Consider the following 22,361-nt stretch of genomic DNA (forward strand, 5'->3'; position numbering starts at 1 on the left):
ACAGTGTTAACCATATATAACCATATAACAATTACAGCACGGAAACAGGCCATCTCAGCCCTTCTAGTCCGTGCCGACGCTTACACTCACCTAGTCCCACAGGCCCATAACCTTCCATTCCTGTCCTGTCCATATACCTATCCAATTTTACTTTAAATGACAATACCGAACCTGCCTCTACCACTTCTACTGGAAGCTCATTCCACACAGCTACCACTCTCTGAGTAAAGAAATTCCCCCTTGTGTTACCCTTAAACTTTTGCCCCCTAAGTCTCAAATCATGTCCTCTTGTTTGAATCTCCTTTACTCTCAATGGAAAAAGCCTATCCACGTCAACTCGATCTATCCCTCTCATTATTTTAAATACCTCTATCAAGTCCCCCCTCAACCTTCTACGCTCTAAAGAATAAAGACCTAACTTGTTCAACCTTTCCCTGTAACTTAGGTGCTGAAACCCAGGTAACATTCTAGTAAATCTTCTCTGTACTCTATTTGTTATCTTTCCGATAATTCAGTGACCAGAACTGTACACAATACTCCAAATTCAGCCTTATCAATGCCTTGTACAAATTTAATATTACATCCCAACTCCAATACTCAATGCTCTGATTTATAAAGGCCTGCATACCAAAAGCTTTCTTCACCACCCTATCCACATGAGATTCCACCTTCAGGGAACTATGCACCATTATTCCTAGATCACTCTGTTTTACTACATTCTTCAATGCCCTACCATTTAACATGCATGTCCTATTTGGATTATTCCTACCAAAATGTAGCACCTCACACTTATCAGCATTAAACTCCATCTGCCATCATTCAGCCCACTTTTCTAACTGGCCTAAATCTCTCTGCAAGCTTTGAAAACCTACTTTATTATCCACAAACACCACCTACCTTTGTATCATCTGCATACTTACTAATCCAATTTACCACCCCATCATCCAGATCATTAATGTATATGACAAACAACATTGGACCCAGTACAGATCCCTGAGGCACACCACTAGTCACCGGCCTCCAACCTGACAAACAGTTATCCACTAATACTCTCTGGCATCTCCCATCCAGCCACTGTTGAATCCATTTTATTATTTCAATATTAATACCTAACGATTGAACCTTCCTAACTAACCTTCCATGCGGAACCTTGTCAAAGGCCTTACTGAAGTCCATATAGACAACATCCACTGATTTACCCTCATCAACTTTCCTCATAACCTCTTCAAAAAATTCAATAAGATTTGTCAAACATGACCTTCCATGCACAAATCCATGTTGACTGTTCCTAATCAGACCCTATCTATCCAGATAATTATATATACTATCTCTAAGAATACTTTCCATTAATTTACCCACCACTGATGTCAAACTGACAGATCTGTAATTGCTAGGTTTACTCTTAGAACCCTTTTTAAACAATGGAACCACATGAGCAATGCGCCAATCCTCCGGCACCATCCCTGTTTCTAATGACATTTGAAATTTTTCTGTCAGAGCCCCTGCTATTTCCACACTAACTTCCCTCAAGGTCCTAGGGAATATCCTGTCAGGACCCGGAGATTTATCCACTTTTATATTCATTAAAAGTGCAGTACTTCCTCCTCTTTAATTGTCATAGTTTCTATAACTTCCCTACTTGTTTCCCTTACCTTACAGAATTCAATATCCTTCTCCTTAGTTCTGGGCAGTAGTGTGGTGACGTTTGACAGAATTCTTGGCAGTATAGAGGGATATGGTTCAGATGCAGGTCAGTGGGACTAGGCAGAAAAATGGTTCGACACAGCCAAGAACGGCCAAAAGGCCTGTTTCTGTACTGTAATGTTCTATGGTTTTATGTATGACAGTGTTCTCAGCAGTAGTGTGGTGAAGTCTGATAGTGTTCTGGGTAGGATGCTGCCTGGTTTTGAGTGTGTGCATTATGATCAGAGATTAAGGGAGCTAGGGCTTTACTCTCTGGAGAGAAGGAGGAAGAGAGGAGACATGATAGAGGTGTACAAAATTTTAAGAGTAATAGATAGAATGGACAGCCAGCGCCTCTTCCCCAGGGCACCACTGCTGAATACAAGAGGTCATAGCTTAAGGTTAGGGGGAGGAAAGTTCAAGGGGAATATTAGAGGAAGGTTTTTTTCACTCAGAGAGTGGTTGGTGCGTGGAATGCACTGCCTGAGTCAGTGGTGGAGGCAGATACACTAGTGAAATTTAAAAGGCAACTAGACAGGTCTCTGGAGGAATTTCAGGTGGAGGGTTATATGGGGGGGGGCAGGGTTCAAGGGTCAGCACAACTTTGTGGGCCGAATGACCTGTACTGCGCTGTATTGTTCTTTGTTCCATAGTGTGGTGATGTTGACAATGTTCTAGGCAGTAGTGTGGTGATGTTTGACAGTGCATTCGGGAGTAGTGTAGTGATGTTTGACAGGATCCTTTGCAGTAGTGTAGTGATGTTTGGCAGTGTTCTGGGCAGTATGAAGAGATATGATCCTGGTGCAGGTCAGTGGGACTAGGCAGGACATTGTTTCGGGCCAGCCAAAAAGGGCCAAAAGGCCTGTTTCAGTGCTGTAATATAGAACATAGAACAGTACAGCATTTTACAGGCCCTTCGGCCCACAATGTTGTGCCGACCCTCAATCCCTGCCTCCCATATAACCCCCCACCTTAAATTCCTCCATTTACCTGTCTAGTAGTCCCTTAAACTTCACTAATGTATCTGCCTCCACCACTGACTCAGGCAGTGCATTCCACACACCAACCACTCTCTGAGTGAAAAACCTTCCTCTAATATCCCCCTTGAACTTCCTTCCCCTTACCTTAAAGCCATACCCTCTTGTACTGAGCAGTGGTGCCCTGGGGAAGAGGCGCTGGCTGTCCACTCTGTCTATTCCTCTTAATATCTTGTACACCTCTATCATGTCTCCTCTCATCCTTCTTCTCTCCAAAGAGTAAAGCCCTAGCTCCCTTAATCTCTGATCATAATCCATACTCTCTAAACCAGGCAGCATCCTGGTAAATCTCCTCTGTACCCTTTCCAATGCTTCCACATCCTTCCTATACTGAGGCGACCAGAACTGAACACAATACTCCAAGTGTGGCCTAACTAGAGTTTTATAGAGCTGCATCAGTACATCATATCTCTTAAACTCTATCCCTCGACTGATGAAAGCTAACACCCCATAAGCTTTCTTAACTACCCTATCTACCTGTGAGGCAAATTACAGGTATCTGTGGACATATACCCCCAGATCCCTCTGCTCCTCCACACTACCAAGTATCCTGCCATTTATTTTGTACTCTGCCTTGGAGTTTGTCCTTCCAAAGTGTACCACTTCACACTTCTCCAGGTTGAACTCCATCTGCCACTTCTCAGCCCTCTTCTGCATCCTATCAATGTCTCTCTGCAATCTTCGACAATCCTCTACACTATCTACAACACCACCAACCTTTGTGTCGTCTGCAAACTTGCCAACCCACCCTTCTACCCCCACATCTAGGTCATTACTAAAAATCACAAAAAGTAGAGATCCCAGAACAGATCCTTGTGGGACACCACTAGTCACAACCCTCCAATCTGAATGTACTCCCTCCACCACAACCCTCTGCCTTCTGCAGGCAAGCCAATTCTGAATCCACCTTGTCAAACTTCCCTGGATCCCATGCCTTCTGACTTTCTTAATAAGCCTACCGTGTGGAACCTTGTCAAATGCCTTACTAAAATCCATGTAGATCACATCCACTGCACTACCCTCATCTATATGCCTGATCACCTCCTCAATGAACTCTATCAGGCTTGTTAGGCACGATCTGCCCTTCACAAAGCCATGCTGACTGTCCCTGATCAGACCATGATTCTCTAAATGCCCATAGATCCTATCTCTAAGAATCTTTTCCAACAGCCTTCCCACCACAGACGTAAGGCTCACTGGTCTATAATTATCCCTACTATCCCTACTACCTTTTTTGAACAAGGGGACAACATTCACCTCCCTCCAGTCCTCCGGTATCATTCCCGTGGACAACGAGGACATAAAGATCCTAGCCAGAGGCTCAGCAATCTCTTTCCTTGTCTCGTGGAGCAGCCTGGGGAATATTCCATCAGGCCCCGGGGACTTATCCGTCCTAATGTATTTTAACAATTCCAACATCTCCTCTCCCTTAATATCAACATGCTCTAGAACATCAACCTCATCACCGTCATCAAGTTCCCTCTCAGTGGTGAATACCGAAGAGAAGTATTTATTGAGGATCTCACTCACTTCCACAGCCTCCAGGCATATCTTCCCACTTTTATCTCTAATCGGTCCTACCTTCACTCCTGTCATCCTTTTGTTCTTCACATAATTGAAGAATGCCTTGGGGTTTTCCTTTACCCTACTCGCCAAGGCCTTCTCATGCCCCCTTCTTGCTCTTTTCAGCCCCTTCTTAAGCTCCTTTCTTGCTACCCTATATTCCTCAATAGACCCATCTGATCCTTGCTTCCTAAACCTCATGTATGCTGCCTTCTTCCACCTGACTAGATTCTCCACCTCACTTGTCACCCATGGTTACTTCACCCTACCATTCTTTATTTTCCTCACCGGGACATGTTTCCCGGTGCTCTATGTATAATGTTCTATGTTTCTATAGTTCTATGGTTCAGTAGTGGTGATGTTTGACAGTGCTGTGGGCAGTAGTGGTGACGTTTGACTGTGTTCTGGGCAGAAGTGTCATAATGTTTGACAGTGTACTGGGCAGTATAGTGGTGATGTTTGACAGGGTTCAGGGCAGTATGGAGAGATATGGTCAAGGTGCATGTCAGTGGGACTAAGCAGTACAATGTTTTGGGCCAGCCAAAAAGGGTCAAAAGGACTGTTTTAGTGCTGTACTGTTCTATGTTTCTATGGTTCAGTAGTGTAGTGATGTTTGACAGTGTACTGGGCAGAAGTGTCGTAATGTTTGACAGTGTTCTGGGCAGTTGTGTGGTGATGTTTGACAGTACATTCAGGAGTAGTGTGGTGACGTTTGATAATGTTCTGAGCAGTATGGAGGGCTATTGTCCAGGTGCAGGTCAGTTGGACTAGGCAGAAAAGTGGTTTGGCACAGCCAAGAATGGCCCAAATGCCTGTTTCCGTGCTGTAATGTTCTATGGTGCTATGGTTCTATGGTTCAGTAGTGTGGTGATGTTTGAAGGTGTTCTGAGCAAGATGCTGCCTGGTTTTGAGTGTGTGCATTATGATCAGAGATTAAGGGAGCTATGGCTTTACTCTCTGGAGAGAAGGAGGATGAGAGGAGACATGATAGAGGTATACAATTTATTAAGAGAAATGTGTTCTGGGCAGTAGTGTGGTGATGTTTGACAGTGATCTGGGCAATATGGTGGGATATCGTCCAGGTGTAGGTGAATAGGACTAGGCAGAAAAATGGCTTGGCACAGCCAAGAATGGCCAAAAGGCCCTATGTAAGACCCTAATGTAAGGCCATTAGGGTCCGTGCTGTAATGTTCTATGGTGCTATAGATATATAGATCAGTGGTTCAGTGGTGTGGTGATTTTTCACAGTGATCTGGGCATTTGTGTGGTGATATTTGACAGTGTTCTCGGCAGTAGTGTGGTGATGATTAACATTCTTCTGGGCAGTAGTGTGGTGACGTTTGACAGTATTCTGTGCCGTATGGAGGGATATGGTCCAGCTGCAGGTCAGTGAGAACAGGCAGAAAAATGGTTCATCACAGCCAAATAGAGCCAAAAGCCCTTTGTCTGTGCTATGATGTATTAAGGTTCTATGGTTCTATGTATGGCAGTGTTCTGGGCCCTAGTGTGGTGAAGTCTGACACTGCTCTGGCCAGCAGTGTGATGATGTTTGATACTGTACTGGGAGGTGGTGTAGTAATGTTTGACAGTGCTCTGGGCAGTACTGTGGTGATGCTTGAGAGAACATTCGGGAGTAGTGTGGTGATGTTTGACAGTGTTCTGGGCGGTAATGTGGTGATGTTTGACAGAACATTCGGGAGTAGTGTGGTGATGTTTGACAGTGTTCTGGGCGGTAGTGTGGTGATGTTTTACAGAACATTCGGGAGTAGTGTGGTGATGTTTGACAGTGTTCTGGGCGGTAGTGTGGTGATGTTTTACAGAACATTCGGGAGTAGTGTGGTGATGTTTGACAGAACATTCGGGAGTAGTGTGGTGATGTTTGACAGTGTTCTGGGCAGTACTGAGGTGATGTTTGAGTGTGTGCTGGGCGGTAGTGTGGTGATGTTTGACAGTGTTCTGGGCAGTAGTGTGGTGATGTTTGACAGAAAGCTCTGCTGTAGTGTGGTGATGTTTGACAGTACGTTCGGTAGTAGTGTAGTGATGTTGACAGTTTTCTGGGCAGTAGTGTAGTGATGTACTGTTTTGGGGTTGAGGTTTGAACACTATACTGTATAGTGTTTGACTGTGTACTGGGAATAGAGTAGTGTTTTTTGACAGTGTACTGGGGTGTATAGTAGTGTTGTTGGATATTGTATTCGGGATGAGTGTGGTGATGTTTGACAGTGTACTTGGTTGTAGTCTGCTGGTGTTTGCCAGTGTACTGTGTTGTAGCGTGATGGTGTTTGACAGTGTACTGGGGTGTTGAATGTTGTTGTTTGATGCTGTGTTGGGGATCAGAGTGGTAGTGTTTGGAATTGTTTCGGGGATGAGAGTGGTGATATTTGACAGTGTACTGGGAAGAATGTGGTGATGTTTGACAGTGTACTGTGAAGAGACTGTTGGAATTTGACATTTTACTGGGGATGAGAGTGGTGATGTTTGGCAGTGTACTGCGAAGAGAGTGGAGGTATTGGACAGTGTACTGGGAATAGAGTGGTGTTGTTTGACAGTATATTTGGTTTTAGTATTCTGGTGTTTGCCAGTTAACTATGTTGTAGCGTGATGGTGATTGACAGTGTACTGGGGTGTTGAATGTTGTTGTTGGATGCTGTGTCGGGGATCAGAGTGGTAGTGTTTGGCATTGTACTGGGGGTGAGAGTGATGATGTTTGACAGTGTACTTGGTTGTAGCGTGATGGTGTTTGACAGTGTACTGGGAATAGAGTGGTGGTGTTTGACAGTGTACTGGGAATAGAGTGGTGGTGTTTGACAGTGTACTTGGTTGTAGCGTGATGGTGTTTGACAGTGTACTGGGAATAGAGTGGTGGTGTTTGACAGTGTACTGGGAATAGAGTGGTGGTGTTTGACAGTGTACTGGGAATAGAGTGATGATGTTTGACAGTGTACTTGGTTGTAGCGTGATGGTGTTTGACAGTGTACTGGGAATAGAGTGGTGGTGTTTGACAGTGTACTGGGAATAGAGTGGTGGTGTTTGACAGTGTATTTGGTTGTAGTCTTCTGGTGTTTGCCAGTTAACTATGTTGTAGCGTGATGGTGTTTAACAGTGTACTGGGGTGTTGAATGTTGTTGTTTGATGCTGTGTTGGGGATGAGAGTGGTGATGTTTGACAGTGTACTGTGAAGAGAATTGTTGTGTTTGACAGTGTAACGGTAAGAGAGCGGTGGTGTTGAACAGGCTACTGGGTTGTAGAATGGTGTTATTGGATAACGTATCGGGGATGAGAATCCTGGTGTTTGAAGTGTACTTGGATGAGAGTGGTGCAGTTTCACAATGTACTGGGAAGATAGTGGAGGTATTTGATGGTATACTGGGGATGAGAGTGGTGGTATTTGACAGTATACTGGGATGATAGTGCCGGTGTTTGACCGCGTGTTGGGTAATAGAGTGGTGGCATTTGACATTGTACTGGGGATGAGTGTGGTGGTGTTTAACAGTGTACTGGGAATAGAGTTGTGGTATTTGACAGTGTACTGGGGTGTAGAGTGGTGTTGTTGAATATTGTATGTCGTATGAGGGTGGAGATGTCTGACAGTGTACTGGTTTGTAGTGTGCTGGTGTTTGCCAGTGTAATGGGGTTTTGAATGGTGTTGTATACTGTATTGGGGATGTGTACTAGGTTTGAGAGTGGTAGTGTTTTTCAGTATACTGGGGATGAGACTGTTGATGTTTGACAGTGCTGTAATGAGAGTGCTGGTTTTTGACAATATACTGGGATGAGAGTGCTGGAGTTTGACAATGTGCTGGAAAGAGAATGCTGGTGTTTGATGGTATAGTGGAAAGAGTGATGGTGTTTGACAGTGTACTTGTGTGTAGAATTGGTTGTCAGATACTGTACTGGGGTTGAGGGTAATATTGTTTGACTGTGTACTGGGAAGTGAGTGTTGCTGTTTGACAGTATACTAGGAAGAATGTTAATTGTGCTTGACAGTGTTCTTGGAAGATAGTGCTTGTGTTTGACCGTATACTGGGAAAGAGAGGTGGTGTTTGACAGTGTGCTCAGTTGTAGTGTTGTTGAATCAGTATTGGGGATGAGAGTGGTAGGGTTTGGCATTGTACTGGGGATGAGAGTGGTGATGTTTGACAGTGTACTTGGAATAGTGTGGTGTTTTTTGACAGTGTACTTGGGTGTAGAGTAGTGTTATTGGATATTGTATTGGGGATGAGAGTGATGATGTTTGACAGTGTACTTGGTTGTAGTCTACTGGTGTTTGCCTCTGTACTGTGTTGTTGCGCGATGGTGATTGACAGTGTACTGGGGTGTTGAATGTTGTTGTTGTATGCTGTGTCAGGGATCAGAGTGGTAGTGTTTGGCATTGTTCTGGAGATGAGAGTGGTGATGTTTGAAAGTGTACTGGGAAGAATGTGGTGATGTTTGGCAGTGTACTCGGAAGAGACTGTTGGAATTCGACATTGTGTTGGGGATGAGAGTGGTGATGTTTGACAGTGTACTGCGAAGAGAGTGGAGGTATTTGACAGTGTACTGGGAATAGAGTGGTGTTGTTTGACAGTGTACTGGTGTGTAGAATATGTGTTGTTGGATATTGTATTGGGGAGTAGAGTGGTGTTGTTTGACAGTGTACTGGGATGAATGTGGTGGTGTTTGAACGTGTACTGGGAAAAGATTGGTGGTGTTTGACAGTGTACTGGATTGTAGTGTGCTGGTGTTTGCAGTCTACTGGGAAGAGAGTGGTGTGTTTGACAGTGTACTGGGGAATAGTGTGGTGTGTTTGACAGTGTACTGGGGAGTAGTGTGGTGTGTTTGACACTCTACTGGGGAGTAGTGTGGTGTGTTTGACAGTGTACTGGGGAGTAGTGTGGTGCTGTTTGTATTGCTGTTGTAGAGTGGTACCATTTGAGTATTTCTTCAGTTTTGGAATACACATGTCCTGAACCTTCCTCATTTTCCCCAGAAATGCATGCAATTGCTGCTCTTTTACCTTAAGCTCTTTCCAATTTGCTTTGGTCAATTCCTCTCTCATACCCCTGTAATTTCCTTTACTCCACTGAAATATTGCTACATCAGACCTTACTTTCTTCTTATAAAATTTCAGGTTGAATACAATCATATTGTGATCACTAGTTCCTAATAGTTCTTTTATCTTAAGCTCTCTGATTGCCTCTTGTTCATTACATAACACCCAATTCAGTATAGCTGATCCCCTAGTAGGCTGAATGACAAACTGCTCTGAGAAGCCATCTCTTAGGCATTCTACTAACTCACTCTCTTGAGATCCATTATCAACCTGATCTTCCCTATCAACCTGCATGCTAAAATCTCCATTGTCTATCGCAACATTGCCCTTTTAACTTGCCTTTTCTATTTCCTGTTGTAATCTGTGGCCAACTCCCAGCCACATCTGGGAGGCCTGTGTATAACTGCCATCAACGTCCCTGCAGTTTCTTAACTCAACCCACAAGGATTCAACATCTTCCGATCCTATGTCACATCTTTCTATTGATTTGATGCCATTCTTTACCAGTAGGGCTACACCACCACCCCTGCCTACCTTCCTATCCCTCTGATATAACGTGTAATTTTGGACATCAGCCATCCTTTAGCCATGATTCAGTGATGGCCACAACATCATACCTGGCAATCTGTAATAGTGTAACAAGATCATCCACCTTATTTCTTATACTATGCACATTTAATACAACACCTTGAGTACTGTATTTGCTATCTTTTCTGATTCTGCATCCCTAATGTTTTGATACTCAGCCTCTTAGATGTAAGTAAGTCCCATCACCTGCCTGCTCTTTCTGACAGTTTGACTGCACGCTATCTTTACTTTTTTTACCATCTGTCCTATCCTGAGTCCTTCACTCTGATTCCCACCCCTCAGCCAAATTACTTCAACCCCTCCCCAACAGCTCTAACAAACCTGTCCACAAGAATATTGGTCCCCCTCGGATTCAGGTGCGACCCGTCATTTTTGAACAGGTCATACCTCCCCCAGAAGCAATACAATGATCCAAGAACTTGAAGTCCTGCCCTCTGTACCAGCTTCTCAGCAATGCATTTATCTGCCAGATCATCCTGTTTCTACCCTCACTGGCGCGTGGCACAGGCAGCAATCCAGAAATTACTACCCAAGAGGTCCGGCTTCTCAGCTTTCTACCTAGCTCTCTAAATTCTCTTTTCAGGACCTCCTTTGCTTTTCCTTCCTATGTCATTGGTACGAATATCTCTCCCTCCCTCTCCAAAATGTTGTGGACACAATCTGAGACATCCCTGACCCTGGCACCTGGGAGGCAACATATAAGACAAGCTAGCATCAGCTCAGAACTTGCTGAACTGACTCATTGATGAATCCAGGACAGAGCATCAGGTTGTGTACACAACATAACCCTTACCCTGATAGTTGCATTTATATATGGCCGCATCAGTCCTGTGCATAGACAAGTCCTAAGTGTTACTGCATGCTGACGTTCTACCTGTCTCCAGTGTTGAGAAGGATGGACTTGGCCTCGGGGCTACACAATATCTGTGAGGAGTGTGAAATACCAGAGAATAAACAATTAATATTTTCCTTCTATTTCTCCTTTTCTTGCAGCTCAGCGGGAGAAGCAAGGAGTGTGTCTTCATCGAGATTGTGCTGGAAAACAACTACACAGCTCTGATGTCTGCTAAGTACTCAGGCTGGTACGTAGGCTTCACCAAAAAAGGGAGACCCAGGAAAGGGCCCAAAACCCAGCAAAACCAGCAAGAGGTGCACTTCATGAAGAGATACCCCAAGACCCAGGGAGAGACCCAGGCTCCTTTTAAATTCACTACAGTTAATAAAAGAACTAAACGAATACGATCTTCAAACTCCAGTTAGAGCACATCGTGGGCCCTGAACTGTCCCAGAGCATTATTTTTGCATCATTATTATTAATAAAGGAAAGAAACCAAAGGAAGAAGATCTATTTTTGTATATTGTATGACAGCTTTGGGGAACAAAAACGTTTTATGGATTTGTTGCAACTCTTTTAATGTAATCAACCTGTCCTTATTTAAAGGAATGCTGTTGATTTGTACATGCATTTTGAACAAGACGCAAAAAACAGAGAACAATGTGGAAACAAGAAAATGTAGCTAATAGAATGGCCAACACCCTGTATAGAAATTGGCATTTTTGGGAGGGGAGAAGGGGAAGATAAGATGGTGGGTGGTTGAACATCTGACTTTTGTGAAGATAATGATCTTCTAAAGGAAGGAAATCCAATAGATAGAACCTGTTCCTGGATCTCAAAATCTTTTTCAAGACATTTTTTTTCCAAAGTGTGACTGTGACTTGTCCTTTGTTCTGGACAGAGCTATGGTATGCTGCTACACATCAGAGGAAATCCTTTGCTGTTAAGGCTATGTTATGAACAACTATTTATTTCATTTCCATTTACGATACTGGTCTCTTGAAGCAAGCTATTCTGCCCTCGTGATTAAATGCTAAAACATTTTAAAATCTGATCAGGGTCTTGTAAATATTTTGTTCCTTGTAAAAAAACCTCTGATTTATTGTGGGGCTCAGAGTCAGTGGGATGTATCTGTTTTCAAGTTTCCCTATAACCTGTTTGACCATTGCTCCTCCACCAGTACCTGAGTTAATAAGTCACTGGCTGCTGTGTGGTTTCGTTGTATCACAGAATCATACGGCATAGAAACAGCCCCTTTGGCCCAACTCATTCATGCTGACTGAGATGACTATCTTCACAAATTCCATTCACTCACACTTTTCCTACCCAACTAAGAGCCTGTCCAAATGCCTTTTAAGCATAGCAGTTAAATCTTCCTCCACCACCTCTTCTGGCAGCTTGCTTCAGATAACCATCATCCTCAAGTCCTCTATAAATTTCCCTACTCTCACCCTAAGCCTGTGTCCTCTAATTACAGTCAAAATACAGCACAAAAACAGGCCCTTCATCTAGTCTTTGCTGAACTATTTCAACTACCTAGACCCATCAAACTACCTCCAGATCATAGCCCTCCATACCTCTCCCATCCACGTACCTGACCAAGCTTCTCTTATTAAAATTGACCTTGTATGCACCATTTGTGATGGCAGTTTGTTCTACACTCTCTCGACCCTCTGACTGAAAAAGTGTCCCCTCATGTTTCCCTTAAACATTTCATCTTAACCCATGACCTGTAGTTGGGTCTTACCCAACCTCAGTGGAAAAAGATTACTTGCATTTACTCTATGCCCTTCATAATTTTGTATACCTCTATCAAATCTCCGCACAATCTTTTACATTCCAGAGAATAAAGTTCAAATCTATTCAATCCTTCCTTATAACTCAGGTCCTCCAGTCCTGGCAAAAAGGCCAAGTGAGGGACAAGTGCTACACCTGCCCTTACACTTCCTCCCTCACCACCATTCAGGGCCCCAGACAGTACTTCCAGGTGAGGCGACACTTCACTTGTGAGTCGGCTGGTGTGGTATACTGTGTCTGGTGCTCCCGGTGTGGCCTTTTATATATTGGTGAGACCCGACGCAGACTGGGAGACCGTTTTGCTGAACACCTATGCTCGGTCCGCCAGAGAAAGCAGGATCTCCCAGTGGCCACACATTTTAATTCCACATCCCATTCCCATTCTGATATGTCTATCCATGGCCTCCTCTACTGTCAAGATGAATCCACATTCAGGTTGGAAGAACAATACCTTATATACTGGCTGGGTAGCCTCCAACCTGATGGCATGAACATTGATTTCTCTAACTTCTGTTAATGCCCCTCCTCCCCTTCTTACCCCATCCCTGGCATATTTTTTTTCTCTCTGCCCGTTACTCTGCCTGTTCTCCCCCCTCCCCCTTTCTTTCTCCCGAGGCCTCCTGTCCCATGATCCTTTCCCTTCTCCAGCTCTGTATCACTTTTGCCAATCACCTTTCCAGCTCTTAGCTTCATCCCACCTCCTCCGGTCTTCTCCTATCATTTTGCATTTCCCCCTCCCCCAACTACTTTCAAATCTCTTAGTATCTCTCCTTTCAGTTAGTCCTGACGAAGGGTCTCGTTCTGAAACGTCGACAGTGCTTCTCCTATAGATGCTGCCTGGCCCGCTGTGTTCCACCAGCATCTTGTGTGTGTTGTTTGAATTTCCAGCATCTGCAGATTTCCTCGTGTTTGCTCTTTAAAAACCCCTTGGGTTGGATTGAATTAACTTTATTTCCTACATCCTCAACATACATGAGGAGTAAAATTCTTTACGTTACATCTCCGTCTGAATGTGCAATGTGCAATGTATAGCAATTTGTAATAAATAGTATGTACAACAAGAGAGTCAATATAGCATAGAAATACAATTGTAATAGCGTGAATGAATCAGTCTGATGGCCTGGTGGAAGAAGCTGTCCCAGAGCCTGTTGGTCCTGGATTTAATGCTGCGGTACCGTTCCCAGATGGTAGCAGCTGGAACAGTTTGTAGTTGGGTCCCCAATGATCCTTTGAGCCTATTTTACGCACCTGTCTCTGTAAATGTCCTGAATAGTGGGAAGTTCACATCTACGGATGCACTGGGTTGTCTGCACCACTCTCTGCAGAGACCTGCGATTGAGGAAAGTACAGTTCTCATACCAGACCGTGATGCAGTCAGTCAGGATGCTCTCAATTGTGCCCCTGAAGAAAGTTCTTAGGATATGGGGACTCATGTCAATCTTCTTCAATCTGAGGTGAAAGAGGCGTTATTGTGCTTTTTTTAACCATATAGCTAGTATGTACGGACTATGTGAGATCCTCAGTGATCTGTATGCTGAGGAAATTAAAGCTGTTCACTCTCTCAACCCCAGATCGATTGGTGTCAATAGGGGTTAGCCTGTCTCCATTCCTTCTGTAGTCCACAACCAGCTCCTTTGTTTTTGTGACATTGAGGGAGAGGTTATTTTCTTGACACCACTGCGTCAGGGTGATGACTTCCCTGTAGGCTGCCTGATTATTATTTGAGATTAGGCGAATCAGTGCAGTATCATCAAGAAATTTAATTAGCAGATTGGACTGGATGGCGACACAGTCATGGGTATACAGAGAGTGAAGGGAGGCATTAGGACACAGCCCTGAGTGGTTCCTGTTTTTCTTTACTCCAAGAAAAACATACCAACCTCTCCTGTCTTTCCTCAGTCTGAAACTCTCCATCCCAGGTAAAATCCTGGTTAATCTTCTCTGCATATTTTCTGGTACAATCACATCTTCCTTTAGTGTGGTGACCATTCACAGTTCTCCAACAAGCTCCCAGCCAATTTCAGATCAGATTTAACAAATTCCCATCAATCACATGGATTCCTAAACTTCAGTTTCCTATGCTGAACCTTCAAGTTACATCAACTCCACTACCCTCATCAATGAACTTAGAATCCCCCTCAAAAAATTCAATCTCATCAGTCAGGCCCCATCTATCCTTAACCAAACTACGGTGGCTCACTCTGATTGTGGTGACCACTCTGGTCATAGTGACTAGTCCTGCTTCACCAAGTGCAGATTAATCCTGTTCTTCTGATTTTTTTCCAGTAATTTCCAACAATAACTAACTCATAAACCAGTAATTACCTGCCTTGCTCCTGTTGCCCCTCGTGAATTATTTCCTGATCATGTGTTTTCTGATCTTCCTTGGGTGGCCACCAGAAATGCAGTAATTTTGTTAAGGCCCTGGCAATGCCTCCCATGGTGGCTTGGGATACACCTCATCTGGCCCTTGGCATTTATGCAACTTTGCACTTGTTTGAACTCCCCAAAACTCCACAGCCCCACCCTCCTTGAATTCTCACACAATATTCATTTCCTCTTAAGTTCTTTATTGAGTATCCCCCAATGGATGAGAACTGGTCATTTAAAGCCTCGTCCACATCTTTGACTCCATGTACAGATTGACTTTTTGGCCCCTATTGACTCCTACATCTTCCCCTGTTATCTCTGTGCACTTAAATTATACATAAAATCCTTTGGGATTTTTCTTAATCTTGTCTGTCAGAGGTATTTCATTCACCCTCTTAGCCTCTTAATTTCTTTAATAAGTAACACTCCCTACACTTTTTAAAGTTCTGAAGGGCATCCTCAATGAAGATTGGACGTGTTATGGACAGCGTAAAAGCTTACCTGGACACACTCAAAAATCCCCTCTCCTCTAAGCCTTTCACAATATGATATCAGTTAGTATTAGGAAAGTTGAAATTCCATAGTACTAAAACCCTATTCTTCCTTTACCTCTCTGCTCAGGCACTAGCTGACTATTTGGAGGCCTGCATTACATCCCAGCAAAGTGATTTTTATTTCTATGTTTCACCTATTTAGAAGGAGGGCTCTTCCCCAATATCCTCCCTTACTACTGTCCTGGGCTCTTTAATCAATATTGCAGTGTCCTTTGTCCTGACTAAAAGGCCGGTGACTAGTGGTGTGCCTCAAGGATCTGTAGTGGGTCCAATGTTGTTCGTCATATACATTAATGATCTAGATGATGGGGTTGCAAATTGCATTAGTAAGTATGCAGATGATACTAAGATAGGTGGCGTTGTGGATAATGAAGTAGGTTTTCAAAGCTTGCAGAGAGATTTAGGCCAGTTAGAAGAGTGGGCTGAAAGATGGCAGATGGAGTTTAATGCTGATAAGTGTGAGGTGCTATATTTTGATCAAAATAGGACATACATGGTAAATGGTAGGGCACTGAGGAATGCAGTAGAACAGAGTAATCTAGGAATAATGGAGCATAGTTCCCTGAAGGTAGAATCTCATGTGGATAGGGTGGTGAAGAAATCTTTTGGTATGCTGGCCTTTATAAATCAGAGCATTGAGTATAGGAGTGGGGATGTATAGTTAAAATTGTACAAGGCATTGGTGAGGCCAAATTTGGAGTATTGTGTACAGTTCTGGTCATCGAATTATAGGAAGGATGTCAACAAAATAGAGAGAGTACAGAGAAGATTTACTAGAATGTTACCTGGGTTTCAGCACCTAAGTTACAGAGAAAGTTTGAACAAGTTAGGTCTTTTTTCTTTGGAGCGTGGAAGGTTGAGGGGGGGACTTGAGAGAGATATTTAAAATTATGAGGGGGATAGATAGAGTTGACGTGGATAGGCTTTTTCCATTGAGAGTAGGGAGATTCAAACAAGAGGACATGAGTTGAGAGTTAAGGGGCAAAAGTTTAGGGGTAACATGAGGGGAAACTTCTTTACTCAGAGAGTGGTAGCTGTGTGGAATGAGCTTCCAGTAGAAGTGGTAGAAGCAGGTTAAATATTGTCATTTAAAGTAAAATTGGATAGGTATATGGACAGGAAAGGAATGGAGGGTTATGGGCTGAGTGCAGGTTGGTGGGACTAGGTGAGAGTAAGCATTCGGCACAGACTAGAAGGGCCGAGATGGCCTGTTTCTGTGCTGTAATTGTTATAGGGTTATATGGTTAAAAATCTTTTACCCTGCCTGTCTATCAACCATGCAATTGATACAGCATTATCCCATGTGAAACTCACACCCATTATTTTATTTGTCTGATTCCTTATCTTAATACAGGTCTGGTTGATTTTTACAATCCCTCCCTGCATCTTGAGAAGCCTATTTCTGTCATGTGTACTGGCTGTGACAAACCCTCACCCCTGTGTTCTATTTCCCTGCCAAGTAGGTTTAAACCCTTCTCGACAAAACAAGCAGATCCCACATTCCCTAGAAATGGACCCAGTGATCCAGAATTTTAAATCCATCCCTCCTACACCAAAACTTCAGCCGAAGTAGTTGAAGGAACTTAGTCTAGCTGGAGTTTTGTGATTAGTGGTGTTCCATCGGGATCTTGACTGGGACCTCTGCTGTTAGACAAGACCTGTAGATGGGTGGATTAGTAAGCTTGCAGATGATATGAAGATTGGTGGTGTTGTGGATAGCACATAAGAATACAGGAGGATATAGATCAGTTGCAGATATAGGCAGAGAAATGGTGGATGGAATTTAACCCAGCTTTTGAGCTGACAATGTTGATGAGCAGAGAGACCTTGGGGTCCAAGTTCAGAGCCCTTGAAAGTGTCTATACAGGTTGATAGGGTGGTTAAGAAGGCATACAGCACACTTGCCTTTATTAGTCGAGGATTAACATTTAAATTTAAATGTTAAGAAGTCATGTTGCAGATTTTTTAAACTCTAGTTAGGCTGCATCTGGAGTATTGCATACATTTCTAGTTTCCCTGTTATATGTCAAGGCTTTGGATATCCAATACAGGTTTATAATATTATGAGAGGTATAGATGGAGTAGACAGACAGTATCTTTTTCCCAGTGTTGAAATGTCTGATACCAGAGTTAATGTATTGAAGGTGAAAGAGGGTGAGTTCAAAGGAGATAGGCTCATGAATGTGTGGGAACTGGAAGTATATAGACATTGTGTAGGCAGAAGAGATTAGTTTAGTTGGCCACTTGATTACAAATGTAATTACTTTGGCTCAGCATTGTGGGTCAAAGTGCCTGTTCCTGAGTTGTAGTGTCTTATGTTCTGTTATCTATATCCAGCTGATCCATCCTCCTTTGCTATAATTCACAGCATTTAGCCTTTGAAGAAATACAGTGATTACAAACTTAGATCTCTTGTCTTACAATCTGCCACCCTAGCATTTGGAATTCTAATTGTAGAACTTCATCCCTTATTTGATCTGTGTCGATACCAAGACTGAGAAACATGACTTCTGGTTGTTTGTCCTTCCCCTTTCAAATGTCTAACAACCAAGGCGTATTGACTATAAGAATCAATATTTTATGCTGTAGCTATATAAAACTTTGATTAAACAATGCTTGGAGTATTGAGTGTAATTATATTACACTACGTTGATTGGCCTAATCTCAAACAATAATGAAGTGGCCTACAGGAGAGAAGTCATCTCTCTGACACAGTGGTGTCAAGAAAACAGTCTCTCCCTCAATGTCGCAAAAACAAAGGAGCTGGTTGTGGATTACAGGAGGAATGGAGACAGGCTAACCTCTATTGACACCAATCAATCTGGGGTTGAGAGGGTAAACAGCTTCAAGTTCCTCAGCATCCACATTACTGAGGACCTCACGTGGTCTGTATACACCAGCTGTGTGGTGAAAAAGCACAGCAGCACCTCTTTCACCTCAGACAGTTGAGGAAGTTTGGTATTGGTCCCCAAATCCTGAGAACTTTCTACAGGGGCACAATTGAGAGCTGGCTGGCTGCATCACTACCTGGTATGGGAACTGTACCTCCATTAATTGTAGGACTCTGCAGAGAGTAGTGCAGACAGCCCAGCATGTCTGTAAGAGTGAACTTCCCATGATTCAGGACATTTACGAAGACAAGTGTGAAAAAGGGGTACGAGTTGTAAAGAAAGGTTGGATAAATTTGAATTATTTTCTCTGGAGCATAAGGCCATAAAACCCATTGGATCAGAATGAGGCCACTCAGCACATCTACTCTTCTCCGCCATTCAGTCATGGCTGATTAATTATCCCTCTCAATGCTTTCTGCTTTCTCCCGTAATCCTCAATGCCCTGACCAACCAAGAACTTATCAAACTCTGTTTTCAATATACTCAATGACCTGGCCTCGTCAATGAATTCCACAGATTCACCATCCTCTGGCTAAAGAAATTTCTCCTCATCTCTGTTCTAAATAGACACCTCATTTTTTTGAGGCTATGAACTCTGGTTCTAGACTCACCCACTATAGGAAACAATCTTTCCACATTCTCTCTGTCTAAGCCTTTCAAAATTCAATAGGTTTCAATGAGAAACTGGTCATTCTTTCACTCCCAGAATCATTCCAGTGATCCTCCTCTGGACCCTCTTCAATGGCAGTACATCTTTCTTAGGTAAGAGACCTGAAATTTCTCACAATACTCTGAGTGCAATCTCACCAATAACTTATAAAGCCTCAGCAGCACATCCTTGCTTTTATATTCTAGTCCTCTCAAAATGAATGCTAACATTGCATTTGCTTTCCTCACTACCAATTGAACCTACAAGTTAAATAGTAGGGAATCCTGCACAAGGACTCCCGCTTTGCACATTTGATTTTCGAAAATGTTTCCCTGTTTAGAAAATAGTCTGTGCCTTTATTCCTGCTACCAAAGTGCATGACCATACACTTCCCTACACTACATCCCATCTGCCACTTATTTACTCAATCTCCAAAACTGTCTAAGTCCTTCTTCAGACTCCCTGCTTCCTCAACACTACCTGCCCCTCCATCTATCTTCACATCATCTGCAAACATGGCCACAAAGCCATCAATTCCGTCATCCAAATCATTCAACTATAACATGAAAAGAAGCAGTCTCAATACGCTGATGGAACACCACTAGCCACCAGCTAACCAGAACAGACCTCCATTATTCCCTCTTTTTGCACCCTACCAGTACACCCATGTTAGTATATTTCCTGTAATACCATGGGGCCTTATCTTATTGAGCAGCCTCATGTGTGGCACCTTGTCAAAGGCCTTCTGAAATCCAAGTAAACAGTAAACAGCATCCACTGACTCTCCTTTCTTTATTCTTCCTGTTATTTCATCAAAAAATTCCAAGAGATTAGTCACGCAAAATTTTCTCTTAAGGAAACCATGCCAACTTTGGCTTACTTTATCAGGCGCTTCAAGTATCCCAAAACGACATCTTTAAGAATGGACTCCAAAATCTTCCACTGAATCTGAATCCAAATCAGAATCAGGTTTATTATCACTGGCATGAGGTGTGAAATTTGTTAACTTAGCAGCAGCAGTAAATGCAATACATAATCTAGCAGAGAGACAATAATAATAATAAAAAATAATAGATTTTAAAAATGTGAAAAAACAGAAATATTGTATATTAAAAGAAGTGAGGTGGTGTCCAAAGTTTCAATGTCCACTTAGGAATCAGATGGCAGAGGGGAAGAAGCTGTTCCTGAATTGCTGAGTGTCTACCTGATGATAACAGTGAGAAAAGGGCATGCCTTGGGTGATGGAGGTCCTTAATAATTGAGGCTGCCTTTCTGAGGCACGACATCCTAAAGATGTCCTGGGAACTTTGTAGGCTAGATAGATAGATAGATAGATACTTTATTCATCCCCATGGGGAAATTCAACTTTTTTTCCAATGTCCCATACACTTGTTGTAGCAAAACTAATAACATACAATACTTAACTCAGTAAAAAAAATATGATATGGCTAGTGCGCAAGATGGAGCTGACTAACTGGTATATACTTTCCTTCTGCCTCCCTCCCTTCTTAAAGAATGGATGACATTTGCAATTTTCCAGACTTTGAGAACCATTCCAGAATCGAGTGATTCTTGAAAGATCATTACTAATGACTCTACAATCTCTTCAGCCGCCTCTTTCAGAGCCCTGCAGTGTACTCCATATGGTCCAGGTGACTTCTCTACCTTCAGACTTCTAAACTTCCTAAGCACTTTCTCCTTATTAAGAGCAAATACATTCACTTCTGTCCCCTGACACACTTGCTATACTGCTAGTGTCTTCCACAGTGAAGATAAACGCAAGGTACTTATTAAATTTGTCCACCATTTCTTGTCCCATATTACTACCTCACTAGCGTCAATTTACAGTGATGTAATATCTACTCATACTTTTCTTTTGCTCTTAACATATCTGAAACTATTTTGGGTATCCTCTTTCATATTATTGGCTACCTTACCTTCATATTTCATCTCTTCTCTTCCTATGGATTTCTAGTTGCCTTCTGTTGGTTTTTAAAGCTTCCCAATCCTCTACCTTCCCACTAAATTTTGCTATATTATCTGCCCTCTCTTTTCCTTTTATGCTGTCTTCCTCATAAAAGGAGCTATGGGAAGATTAAGAATTTGGGATGTTGTCTTAATGTCTGCCACTCAACTGAAAATCCTGAGCCAATATAGGTGAAGTTCTGGGGAGTGTGCTATAGAGTTTGTGTGAAAACCTACTGTTTGTTGAAAGTTGAAGTTTGGTTTTTTAATCATATGCTCAAGTCCATGTATGCACAGGTCCAGTGTGAAATGCTTACCTGCAGAAACATCACAGGCACATAGCATCTGATAAGCAGCATTGCTGAGAAACCCGAATTAATCATAAATTATTCACAATGTTTACACAAAACACAACTAGACAAAATAAACAAAGTCAGTTTTAGTGGAGGCACAACAGAAAATTCAGATGCTAGAAATCTGGATCAATACAAATGGTGGAGGAACCCAACAAGTAAGACAGCATCTATGGGGGAAAATGAACATTTAACATTTTAGGCTGTGACCAGGACCAGAAAGAAAGGGGTTAGAAGTCAGAACAAAAGGGTAGAGGGAGAGGGATAAGCAGCATCCAGCAGATGATAGCTGACTCCAGGTGAGGAGGGAAGGTAGGAGGCTGGGGGATAGGAAATAAAGGGAATGATGTCAGAAGCCAATGCACTATACATCTTAATCACCGTATTAACTTGTGCAGCAACTACTTGGCATTGATGGATTTGAACCCCAAGATCCCTCTGTTCCTCCACAGCCTAGAAACCTACCATTAAAACTATAATCTGGCTTCAAGTTTGAACTTCCATAGTCAATTACTTCACACTTTTCTGGATTGAGCTCCACCTGCCACTTTCCCTACACTTCTCCAAATGCTCATAAATCTTGTTCCTAATGAATCCTCTCCAATAGTGTGTACCTGCTGATGTAAGACTCACTGATCTATATTTCCCAGGATTATCCTTAGTACCTTTCTCAAATACCATTTGACATCCTCCGATCTTCTGGTACTGCTCCTGTAGCCAGTGAGGATCATCATCAAAGATGTAGCAATCTCTTCCCTCACTTCCCAAAGTAATCCAAGGTATATCCCATCCAGCCCTGGGGACTTAATGCTTTTCCACTCTGCCTCAACATGTTGCAGCACATTAGCCTGTTCTACACTGATCTCATTTTCTCACTGTTGAATACAGAAGCAAAGCATTTACTACGGACCTCCGCCACCTCCTCTGAGCTCCTCTTAAATACTAAGCCACCAAGGGATCTTTCATCTGACAATATCATTGTCTAGTATTAGGTTCAGTATGGCTTTCTTCTTGTCCTGTTCACATGTTGTGTCAGGGTTCCTT

The 22,361-nt window shown here is 42.8% G+C and overlaps 1 protein-coding gene across 1 annotated transcript in view; it reads left to right on the forward strand.

The window, feature by feature from the left end:
• LOC140739622 (fibroblast growth factor 18-like) overlaps window positions 1-11,772 on the forward strand; it is a 401,578-nt gene extending 389,806 nt beyond the window's left edge. Inside the window, exon 3 of the mRNA XM_073068021.1 lies at window positions 10,897-11,772. Within this exon, the coding sequence (XP_072924122.1) occupies window positions 10,897-11,163 (267 nt within the window). The 3' untranslated portion in view covers window positions 11,164-11,772. The remainder of the gene's footprint in view (window positions 1-10,896) is intronic.
• Window positions 11,773-22,361: the final 10,589 nt, after the last annotated feature.

Source organism: Hemitrygon akajei, chromosome 15 (assembly GCF_048418815.1).
Source record: "Hemitrygon akajei chromosome 15, sHemAka1.3, whole genome shotgun sequence".
Lineage (NCBI taxonomy): Eukaryota > Metazoa > Chordata > Chondrichthyes > Myliobatiformes > Dasyatidae > Hemitrygon > Hemitrygon akajei.